The sequence below is a fragment of the Bombina bombina genome, chromosome 9 (genome assembly GCF_027579735.1).
Source record: "Bombina bombina isolate aBomBom1 chromosome 9, aBomBom1.pri, whole genome shotgun sequence".
Classification (NCBI taxonomy): Eukaryota; Metazoa; Chordata; class Amphibia; order Anura; family Bombinatoridae; genus Bombina; species Bombina bombina.
In genome coordinates, this window is record NC_069507.1 from 63,881,906 (window position 1) to 63,894,487 (window position 12,582).

Genomic DNA, 12,582 nt, shown 5'->3' on the forward strand with positions numbered 1-12,582 from the left:
GACCTGTTTCTCAACCAGCTACGGGTCGTTTCATCTGATGAAACGACCCGTAGCTGGTTGAGAAACGCGTCATTAAAGCCTTTTAAATTTTATCTGGAAGTTGTCCAACTTTTTCCAATTTTTTGTTAGTGCCGTTAAGTTACAGACTACCTTAACTACCTAAATAGTAACAACCATTATATTACAATAAATATACCGAATATCACAAAGAAAAAAATGTGAAATAAATGTGATAACAAAAATCATAAAAGGAAAACCAAATAAAGTTCTGAATCAAGGATATGTCTGTGTCCTCTGGATGAGTTTTTCAGCTTGTTAGCATTCCTCAGTGAGATCCCATAAAAAAGGAAACAGAAAATTGCAACATAGTGTGAATCTGTAATGGCACTTTGAGGAAGTAGTTGTTTTGTAACAAATGACTACTCACATTTGTTGGAGCTTTCCACTAAGCTCAAGGATATGCGCACTCCCACTTTATACTGATGGGAAAACAGTACACTAGGCAAAACTTGGATACAAATTTATTTTAAAATATATAAAAGCGTCACATAAGCCTTGATAACACCACAATGTAAGGGTACAATTACAATTTTAATTATTTTTTTAATTTTTTTAATTTTTAAAAAATTTTTTTTTAATTTTTAATTTTAATTTTTTTTTTTTTTTTTTGTTGTCCACACTTATATTATCAGTGCTAAATAGTTTTAGAATGTTTCACAAACTTATTTTCAATATATGGAACCCCAAATGTAGAATTAAACACATAGTTAGAAACAGTAACCTCAACAACCTATCATAACTTTTCAGCGCAAACACACAAAAGTACAATATATGTTTTTAAACATGTTACATGCTAACAAATAAAATCTAATACCTTCACATTAAGGGGTTAAAGAAAACAAATACCTACATATGTCATCAGTATAGACACTAATTGCAGGCACAATGTGATTATGCTTTTTGAAGTTTTGCATATATGTATAATGCTATAACATTATAATGCATAATTTCCCAATTCTGGTTATCCATCTTAACATCTATGCATATATCAACAAAATGTATAAAACTGAAAGAAGTTGAAAAACATACTAGTTGTTTAATGACAAATTACCTAAATGCCAACTTCCAAAATGGAGGATGTAACCACAAACCTGGCAGAAACTCATCAATGGATTGTTTAAAAGGACTCTTGGACATGCGCACTAACATTCCTTGACAAAGCATACCAGCGAAACGTACGTCGGAACTGAACTGTTCTATATTGAGTTTTATTGCGTCTCTACACTAGCCAGGACACCTGGGGGCTTAGCGCTATTGTCTTGCTACTAAAAAGGTTTTGGTTTCAGCGGTCACACTCCTGCTGATCCATTTACCTCTTTGCAAGTTTGGCGATTTGAAGCATTTGTTACAGCATATCTGCTTTTGTACCCTTACATTGTGGTGTTATCAAGGCTTATGTGACGCTTTTATATATTTTAAAATAAATTTGTATCCAAGTTTTGCCTAGTGTACTGTTTTCCCATCAGTATAAAGTGGGAGTGCGCATATCCTTGAGCTTAGTGGAAAGCTCCAACAAATGTGAGTAGTCATTTGTTACAAAACAACTACTTCCTCAAAGTGCCATTACAGATTCACACTATGTTGCAATTTTCTGTTTCCTTTTTTATGGGATCTCACTGAGGAATGCTAACAAGCTGAAAAACTCATCCAGAGGACACAGACATATCCTTGATTCAGAACTTTATTTGGTTTTCCTTTTATGATTTTTGTTATCACATTTATTTAACAACCATTATATACTTGGTTGTAACAATACAACAGACATTCCATTACAAAGTAACATGCACGGATACAATTGAAGACCTTTCACAGAGAGTCGTATACTCCAAATAACAGAGAGGACACACCAACACACAGCATACTAGCCGCTGTATAAGGTGCTAGCAGGAGAGACTGCACTGGTCACAGAACAGTGCCTATTCCTTTGGTAAGCATAATACATGTTTCCTCCATCCTTTTGAAAAGACATATTAAACTATGTGGAGTCCCCTCTCTACTTTCTAAGGTTCACATATCCTTGAGTCGAATCCACGGAAATACAAAGAGCATCTGGAGGATATATGCCCATACACAGTGTACTGGCCGCTGAGTAAAGTGCCAGCAGGCGATATCGCACTGGTCAGAGTTCAGTGCAACTTTTTTTGGTAAGCGCAATATTTGTGTTTTATTTTCTGCTGTGAAACAAACAATATCACACTATTGGCGCCCTCTTTTCTTCTTTCTTTTTTCTGCCACAGTACTACCCCCCCCGCTCTCTGGGACCAAGAGGAGCTGCCCCGCCAGAAATACGTCCGGCGGCAATCTGTTTTCTATGGACCAAGACACCGTATATTAACACATTGGGACTTGGTATTATATCTATGATAACTATTACTTTGCTTTAGAAGACATATTGTTTTCAGTTTTTTTGCATTTTTTGTTTTTTCTATTTGCATATTTGCATGTTTTCAGTCTTGTTGCATCGTTTGTTTTTCTATTTGGGTGCAGAGTTATTTGTCACTCCCATTTTTTTCCCGCCCCGATTTTTCAAAACCAACAGCGCGCCTTTTTGTATCCCCTTCTGGGATACTACAGTTTAATTATTCTAGCCCACTACTGAACACATAAAAATCCAAATAATGTATTGTCACTAGGCTATGCAAGTCAGGAATTATTTAGAAAAACTGCAACTAAAACGTGTAATAACAGTTACAATTGCAGTCACGTCTTTACATATGGTATAAATTACCTCCATCCTTTTTATGCCCCCCACGCCTCTTCCTCCATAGTATGACGCATCCACTGTAGGCCACTTCTTCTTGGGTAACCCATCTTCATCATCAGATTCCTGGGAAAAAAAACCCAATTATATTATTCTGGGGTTAAGAGTAAAAATTAAAGTACTGTGATAGTATTTAGACTACTAGCAGAAAATGTATATCAATCCGAAAAATTAGTGGTATTTCATTGCAGATAACCATCTATTTTTCAATCCTTTTTTAAAAACCTCCTTATTTCTCTGATCCTTGACCTTTATATCCAATTTCCTTTAGGATTCTGTATTAGCAAAACACATGAATGCACCATTATGTTGGTAGTGATATATCTGTAGCCTACAAACGTATGTAATTACATTCTTCCCTACCAAGGACATCATTCTATGCATTTCATCAATAAACAGTTTACATGACAAAGAACGAGATTATAGGTAACATTTTATACAAAACAAAAAACGATGTGTTACAATATCATATACGCATTATACAATCTAATCCTATAAAGTTTACAAATAATAGAAGAGACAAGAAGAGAATGAGCAGCGTAGATTTATTGGGTACAATTCACTAAGGGGCCTTTTTTAACCTCTATTAGGTTGATTTCTGTCTGCCGCCTCAGAGCAGGAGGACAGGTTATAGACCGCTGCTTCATAACGGTACGGAGATTGATAAATATGCCCCTATATTTCAACTACAATACAATATATAAAGGAATAGCATGGCTTTGTTCCAGTAACACTTTATTTTGGAAACTAAAGTATGAATTTTATATAATTTTAATCCCCCCCCACCCCAAACATTTAAAATTGTATAAAAAACATTTAACGTGCTGGCCATACAAAAACAGAATTTATGCTTACCTGGTAAATTACTTTCTCTTGTGGTGTATCCAGTCCACAGATTCATCCTTTACTTGTGGGATATTCTCTTTCCCTACAGGAAGTGGCAAAGAGAGAACACAGCAGAGCTGTCCATATAGCTCCCACTCTAGCTCCACCCCCAGTCATTCGACCAAAGGTTAGGAAGAAAAAGGAGAAACCATAGGGTGCAGTGGTGACTGTAGTTTAAAATTAAAAACCACCTGTCTTAAAATGACAGGGCGGGCCGTGGACTGGATACACCACAAGAGAAAACATAATTTATGCTTACCTGATAAATTCCTTTCTCCTGTTAAGTGTAGTCAGTCCACGGGTCATCCATTACTTATGGGATATTAACTCCTCCCCAACAGGAAGTGCAAGAGGATCACCCAAGCAGAGCTGCTATATAGCTCCTCCCCTCTACGTCACAACCAGTCATTCTCTTGCACCCAACTAATAGATAGGATGTGTGAGAGGACTGTGGTGATTAAACTTAGTTTTTATATCTTCAATCAAAAGTTTGTTATTTTAAACGGCACCGGAGTGTGTTGTTTTCTTCTCAGGCAGAATACACCACAAGAGAAAGTAATTTATCAGGTAAGCATAAATTCTGTTTTCTCTTGTAAGGTGTATACAGTCCACGGATTCATCCTTTACTTGTGGGATACCAATACCAAAGCTTTAGGACACGGATGAAGGGAGGGAACAAGACAGGTACCTTAAACGGAAGGCACCACTGCTTGTAAAACCTTTCTCCCAAAAATAGCCTCCGAAGAAGCAAAAGTATCGAATTTGGAAAATTTGGAAAAAGTATGCAGCGAAGACCAAGTTGCTGCCTTACAAATCTAACACCACATTCACTTTACCCTTCCGAGAGGGACCCTATTGCTTAGAGCCGGCAAAGAGAATGACTGGGGGGTGGAGCTAGAGGGGGAGCTATATGGACAGCTCTGCTGTGTGCTCTCTTTGCCACTTCCTGTTAGGAAGGAGAATATCCCACAAGTAAAGGATGAATCCGTGGACTGGATACACCTTACAAGAGAAAACAGGTGATAAGCCTAATTTGGCCTCCGGGCCATAGATTGTCTGCCCCTACTGTATATCCTGAATATGCTAGAACAACCTCATTAGGTAGAGAATTTCATCCTTATGCTCCTGTAGGTTAAACTTCCATTCCTCAAGTCTCAATGGATGACTTCTTGTTCTTTGTACAATGCTTTTGGTGAGCAGGTCAGCTGAGTATTGCTTATATGTTGTTTCCTAAACTATCAGTACTGGAGAAACACCAACGTTTTCATCAAAGCAGATTACACTCAGCAGCACTCAGTGTGAAAAGGAGAAGTATTTCAACTTCTCAGCAACAACACTAAATAGTTCTACATCAAGATAATATAGCGATTATTCCACAGGGCAGGACTCATTAATCACTCACATGGCACACCATGCGGTTCAGCCTATTCTCAGTTCTGCTGCTGCTGGAAGCTATTCATAAAAATCTCTCTTCATACAGGAAGGGAAAAGTGAACTCTTGTGACATTGATTTATGGGACTAAGGGAAAATTCCTAACATTTTTTTTCAAGTCAGTTATTTTTCATGGTTTTGGCTCTTTTGTAGAGACCAGCAGCATGATCTATATTGCCTGGTTAGTTTTCTATTAAAAGAGTCACATATTTCAGACTTCTATACAAAGAGACGACTGACAAAAAAAAGAATTAATTGAACAACACATTATAAAACATTACAAATAAACTAGATTTTATGGGGTAGATTTATCAAATGTTACGCTATCAGCATTTATCATTGCACAAGCATTTCTATTAAAATGCATGTGCAATGCCGCCCCCTGCACATTCGCGGCCAATCTGCCGATAGCAGGGAGTGTCAATCATTCCGATTGGATACAATCAGGATGATTGCTGTTCACCACCTCAGAGATGGCGGATAAGTTAAGGAGCAGTGGTCTTATGACCGCTGCGTCTTAACTTTAGTTTAAGGCCGACCTGAAACTTCGGGGGTAGATTGCAGCATCCGCTGCTTGATAAATCTACCCCTCAGTGGCAAACATACAAATTTGATAGCAAATGTAACCAGTTTTTCACCACCATGAATGAAGAATATTTTTGTTATATGCGACCACAATAACAGCAATCTCTCTTAGCCCAAAATGTGTTTTCCACAGAAGAGAGCTTTCCTGCAGTACATCAGTCTGGTCACACCTAACAAAATGGCAATTGTAAGATACCAGGCAATCCTCCTCTGAGCTAGAGACTCGACAACCCCAAATGTACATTTTACCCTTCTGTGGATCTTGTTAGTAAAGCGCCAAACCTTCCAACATTTGGCAGCAATGATCATAGTTTGGAAGCAATGCCCAGCGCTCAACTGCCCCACACACAGTTGAAACCTGAGACCAGGATGCAATGCCCCCAACTCAACAGCTCCATGCACACCTTATAACTGACTTAAAATGACTCCACCTTCAGATTAGTACAACACGGCTTCTAGACTCCCTTATTTGACCCTCAACTTCACAATGGCTGACACTCTACAGGAATTGCTATCTCTGGTGAGGTACAGCTATCTAAGCTTACTGTATAATGAGTGACATTTCGTCGGGCCTATTACACTTTGGGAGACTGATAACTCAGGGACTATAATCTGTATATACAACACCAAAGAAAAAGGTCAACCAGAAAACAAACAAATCCATTATAGCTTGTTCTATGACTAGTCACCACCACAGGAACAGGCTCTTTTTTTTTTTGTTTAAAAGGAGAGTTTCTCAGAATAACACTTTTTCGAGGTCCCACCAAAAAAAGGACAAGCCAGCCCCAAGTGATTCCCATATAAATGAGAGGACTAGCAACTCTTACACATAGGTAAGTAATCCACATTTCTATTAGTTCAACATTTTCCTTTTATAATAATAATGTTCCCAAACTATATCACATTAGCTGCAAAATACCAAGCAACCAAAAAGGTATATGTTGGCCTTCCATGTGGCTCAACTATCAGTTGTTGCAACTTCCTGTTTGGTATATAGGGCAAGGGTCCACATGTTGTTGACCCATAACCCTTAGGGAGACAGATATCCAAGCATCATAACTTTCATGTATAACAGAAGACAGAACTGTTCAACCAGGGGATGAACAATTATAGCTTGTTCTAGGGTTAGTCATCATTCAAGAAACAAGAATGTGCCTTTGACAGAAGAGAACTTTACTGCAGTATTTCAGCCTAGTCCTGCCTAAAAAGTACAGGAGGAACTCTAGGGTCTTTTAGAGTTAATTTATTAGTTAAGTGATGTATCAGCAGATATATAGTAAGCAGACCTAAAACTTTCATTTAAAAGGTGTTAAGCAGGTTCAGTGGTTTGGAGCTCATATGTAGCGGTGTCAGACTTAGGGCCATCTGCGCACTAAAAGGGGCCAGTGGAATAAGCTTATTTGCATAAACTACCCCTTTTAGGCATGGTTGAGAAAACAGAGGGATAAGACAACTTTATAGTACAGGAAACTTGAGTCAGATTCTGGAAAGAGTACTAGGCAGCAGTAATGCCTCACTCTAGGGCCAGGAACTGGATTGCCCACTCGAGGGCCAAGGACTAAAGTGCCCACTTCAAGAGCCAAGTACTGGACTGCCCACTCGAGGGCAGGGGACTGGAGTGCCAACTTGAGGGCTGAGACTGGAGTGCCAACTTGAGGGCTGAGACTGGAGTGCCCATTTTGAGAACCAAGGACTGAAGCAGGATACTGATGCTTGGCCTGCTTGTTATTGGAGCAGTATACGGGTGCTAGGCAGATCTAGTTTGTTTACATTAGATGTTAGATGCACAGTAGATGAACTGTCATTTCCTGCGTGCATGCATGCACATGCTACCCCTCTAATCTAATCCTTAGTTTCCACTGCAAAAAAGGGATACTAGTAAGGACAAATTGGATCCATCATTTCTCACTTTTTGCTTCCAATATTCATTTTAAATACGGACTCTTTTACTCCATTATAATGCAGTACAATAAAACCTTATCATAGCTCTGATACATAGTAGATCAAACTATAAGATTGATGGTTATACAAAATCCATATTTTGTAAAAGGTAATAGCTAGTTAAAAAGTAAATATTTTACACAATTTTAATCCCTTTCTGTCTGCTACTCTTGAATTAATTTATGGGAAAAAAAAGGTTTGAAAATATTTTAATTAATACATAAAGAAATGTTGCTAGGGGATTTCAAAACAAAACCATGACACAGGAATTAATGACAAAACAGTGACAAAGACACCATTCAACACATTCTATTAATTCACAGCATATAGACTTCCACTGGCACATTAAAAAGCTTGCACAGTGAATTAAGGCATTTATATATGATGGTTATTATGGTTATGAATAGAAATTGAATGACCTGCTGGTGAATTGAAACTAATTAGAAAAGACTACATCATGGTATCTATACTGCATCCTCAAGGGAAGAATTCAGCTGCCATTAAAATAACTGATTTTATGGATCCCCCTTCTTAGCACAGTTGTATTCAATGTATCTTAAAGGGACAGTCTACTTAACAATTGTTATTGTTTAAAAAGATTGATAATCCCTTTATTATCCATTCCCCAGTTTTGCATAACCAATACGGTTATATTAATATACTTTTTACAGACTTGCACTTTAGCCTATCAGTTCTGACTCATAAATAAAAACAGGAATGAGCACAATGTTATCTATATGCCACATATGAACTAGAACCGTCTAACGGTGAAAAACTGTAAAAATGCACTCAGATAAGAGGTGGCTTCAATGGTTTAGAAATTAGCATATGAGTCTACCTTGGTTTAGCTTTTAACAAAGAATACCAAAAGGTGATTCTCAGTTTTAGCACCCCGTGACAGAGGATAAAAACAGAATTTATGCTTACCTGATAAATTTCTTTCTCTTACAGGTGTATTCAGTCCACGGATTCATCCTTACTTATGGGATATTCTCAATCCCTACAGGAAGTGGCAAAGAGAGCACACAGCAAAGCTGTCCATATAGCTCCCCTCAGGCTCCGCCCCCCCAGTCATTCGACCGACGGTTAGGAGAAAAAGGAGAACCATAGGGTGCAGTGGTGACTGTAGTTATTGTAAATTAAATTTGAACCTGACTTAAATATCAGGTCGGGCCGTGGACTGAATACACCTGTAAGAGAAAGAAATTTATCAGGTAAGCATAAATTCGGTTTTCTCTTACTTGGTGTATTCAGTCCACGGATTCATCCTTACTTGTGGGATACCAATACCAAAGCAATAGGACACGGATGAAGGGAGGGAACAAGTCAGGTAACCTAAACGGAAGGCACCACTGCTTGCAAAACCTTTCTCCCAAAAATAGCCTCCGCAGAAGCAAAAGTATCGAATTTATAAAATTTGGCGAATGTATGCAGTGAAGACCAAGTCGCTGCCTTACAAATCTGTTCAACAGAAGCCTCATTCTTGAAAGCCCATGTGGAAGCCACAACTCTGGTGGAATGAGCTGTAATTCGTTCAGGAGGCTGCTTACCAGCAGTCTCATAAGCCAATCGGATGATGCTTTTCAGCCAGAATGACAGAGAGGTAGCAGTCGCTTTATGACCTCTCCTCTTACCAGAATACACAACAAACAAGGATGATGTTTGTCTGAAATCTTTAGTTGCTTTTAAATAGAACTTTAAAGCACGAACCACATCAAGATTGTGCAACAGTTGTTCCGTCTTAGAAACTGGATTAGGGCACAGAGAAGGAACAATGATTTCCTGGTTAATATTCCTATTAGAAACCACCTTTGGAAGGAAACCAGGTTTAGTACGCAAAACAACCTTATCTGCATGGAACACCAGATAGGGTGAATCACACTGCAAAGCAGACAATTCTGAAACTCTTCGAGCAGAAGAAATAGCTACTAAAAACAAAACTTTCCAAGATAATAACTTGATATCTATGGAATGCAAAGGTTCAAACGGAACCCCTTGAAGAACTGAAAGAACTAAATTTAGACTCCATGGAGGAGCCACAGGTCTGTAGACAGGCTTGATTCTAACTAGGGCCTGTACAAATGCCTGAATGTCTGGGACAGCTGCCAGACGCTTGTGTAACAGAATAGACAGAGCAGATATCTGTCCTTTTAAGGAACTAGCTGACAGACCTTTCTCCAAACCCTCTTGGAGAAAAGACAATATCCTCGGAATCCTAACCTTACTCCACGAGTAACCCTTGGATTCACACCAACAAAGATATTTCCGCCATATTTTATGGTAAATTTTCCTGGTGACAGGCTTTCTGGCCTGTATCAGAGTATCTATAACTGAATCAGAGAAACCCCGCTTAGCTAGGATTAAGCGTTCAATCTCCAAGCAGTCAGTTGCAGAGAAACTAGATTGGGATGCTTGAAAGGACCTTGGATCAGAAGATCCTGCCTCAATGGCAGTTTCCATGGTGGGACCGATGACATGTCCACTAGGTCTGCATACCAAGTCCTGCGTGGCCACGCAGGCGCTATCAGAATTACCGAAGCCTTCTCCTGTTTGATTCTGGCTATTAGCCGAGGGAGAAGAGGAAACGGTGGAAAGACATACGCTAGACTGAATGACCAAGGCGCTATTAATGCATCTATCAATGCCGCCTTGGGATCCCTGGATCTGGATCCGTAAAGGGGAAGTTTGGTGTTCTGACGGGACGCCATCAGATCCAACTCTGGAATGCCCCAAAGCTGGGTCAGCTGAGCAAAAACCTCCGGGTGGAGTTCCCACTCCCCCGGATGGAAAGTCTGACGACTTAGAAAATCCGCCTCCCAGTTGTCTACCCCTGGGATGTGAATTGCAGATAGATGGCAGGAGTGATCCTCCGCCCATTTGATGATCTTGGTTACTTCCTTCATTGCTAGGGAACTCTTTGTTCCTCCCTGATGATTGATGTACGCCACAGTCGTGATGTTGTCCGACTGAAACCTGATGAATTTGGCCTCTGCTAGTTGAGGCCACGCCTGGAGCGTGTTGAATATCGCTCTCAGCTCCAAAATGTTTATCGGGAGAAGAGATTCTTCCCGAGACCATAGTCCCTGAGCCTTCAGGGAGTTCCAGACCGCACCCCAGCCTACCAGACTGGCATCGGTCGTGACAATGATCCACTCCGGTCTGCGGAAACTCATTCCCTGAGACAGGTGAACTTGAGACAACCACCAGAGAAGAGAGTCTCTGGTTTTTGGATCCATTTGGATTTGAGGAGACAAATCTGCGTAATCTCCATTCCACTGTTTGAGCATGCACAGCTGCAGTGGTCTGAGATGGATTTGGGCGAAAGGGACTACGTCCATTGCCGCAACCATTAAACCAATTACTTCCATGCACTGAGCCACGGAAGGCCGAGGAATGGAATGAAGAACTCGGCAAGTATTCAGCAGTTTTGACTTCCTGACCTCTGTCAGAAAGATTTTCATTTCTACCGAGTCTATTACTGTTCCCAAGAAGGGAACCCTTGTGAGCGGGGACAGAGAACTCTTTTCTACGTTCACCTTCCACCCGTGAGACCTTAGAAAGGCCAGAACGATGTCCGTATGAGCCTTGGCTCTGTGAAAGGACGACGCCTGTATTAATATGTCGTCTAGGTAAGGTGCTACTGCAATGCCCCGCGGTCTTAGAACCGCTAGAAGGGACCCTAGCACCTTTGTGAAAATTCTGGGAGCGGTGGCCAACCCGAAAGGAAGGGCCACGAACTGGTAATGTTTGTCCAGAAAGGCGAACCTTAGGAACTGATGGTGATCTTTGTGGATAGGAATATGTAGGTACGCATCCTTTAGATCCACGGTAGTCATATATTGACCTTCCTGGATCATCGGCAAGATTGTCCGAATGGTTTCCATCTTGAAAGACGGAACTCTGAGGAATTTGTTTAGAATTTTTAGATCCAGGATTGGCCTGAAAGTTCCTTCCTTTTTGGGAACTACGAACAGGTTTGAGTAAAAGCCCAGTCCTTGTTCTGCAATTGGAACTGGGTGTATCACTCCCATTTTTAGTAGATCTTCTACACAGCGTAAGAACGCCTGTTTCTTTGTTTGGTCTGAAGACAAACGAGAAATGTGGAACCTTCCCCTTGGGGGAGAATCCTTGAATTCTAGAAGATACCCCTGAGCAACTATTTCCAATGCCCAGGGATCCGGAACGTCTCTTGCCCAAGCCTGAGCAAAGAGAGAAAGTCTGCCCCCTACCAGATCCGATCCCGGATCGGGGGCTACCCCTTCATGCTGTCTTGGTAGCAGGAGCAGGCTTCTTGGCCTGTTTACCCTTATTCCAGCCCTGCAAGGGTTTCCAGGTTGCTTTGGGCTGTGAAGCGTTATCTTGTTTTGCGACAGCAGAGGTTGCAGGAGGTCCGCTCCTGAAGTTGCGAAAGGAGCGAAAATTAGCCTTGTTTTTGGCCTTAAATGGCCTATCTTGTGGAAGGGCATGACCTTTGCCCCCAGTGATATCTGAAATAATTTCTTTCAGCTCAAGGCCGAAAAGGGTCTTCCCCTTGAAGGGAATATTTAACAGTTTTGTTTTGGATGACACATCCGCCGACCATGATTTGAGCCAAAGCGCTCTTCGCGCCATGATGGCAAAACCTGAGTTTTTCGCCGCTAGTTTAGCTAACTGTAGAGCGGCATCAGTGATAAAAGAATTAGCCAGCTTTAGAGCATGAATTCTATCCATGACCTCATCGTATGAAGTCTCCCTCTGGAGCGACTCCTCCAGGGCCTCAAACCAAAAAGCCGCTGCAGTAGTTACCGGGATAATGCAGGCAATTGGTTGAAGCAGAAAACCTTGCTGAACAAAAATTTTCTTCAGCAATCCTTCCAATTTTTTATCCATAGGATCTTTGAAAGCACAACTGTCCTCTATTGGTATAGTTGTACGCTTA

The 12,582-nt window shown here is 40.5% G+C and overlaps 1 protein-coding gene across 1 annotated transcript in view; it reads right to left on the reverse strand.

Moving 5' to 3' along the window:
• The window catches only part of LOC128639916 (anthrax toxin receptor 1), a 146,754-nt gene that overhangs the window by 16,904 nt on the left and 117,268 nt on the right, over positions 1–12,582 (reverse strand). Inside the window, exon 15 of the mRNA XM_053692174.1 lies at positions 2,789–2,887. Coding sequence (XP_053548149.1) covers positions 2,789–2,887 — 99 coding nt within the window. The remainder of the gene's footprint in view (positions 1–2,788; positions 2,888–12,582) is intronic.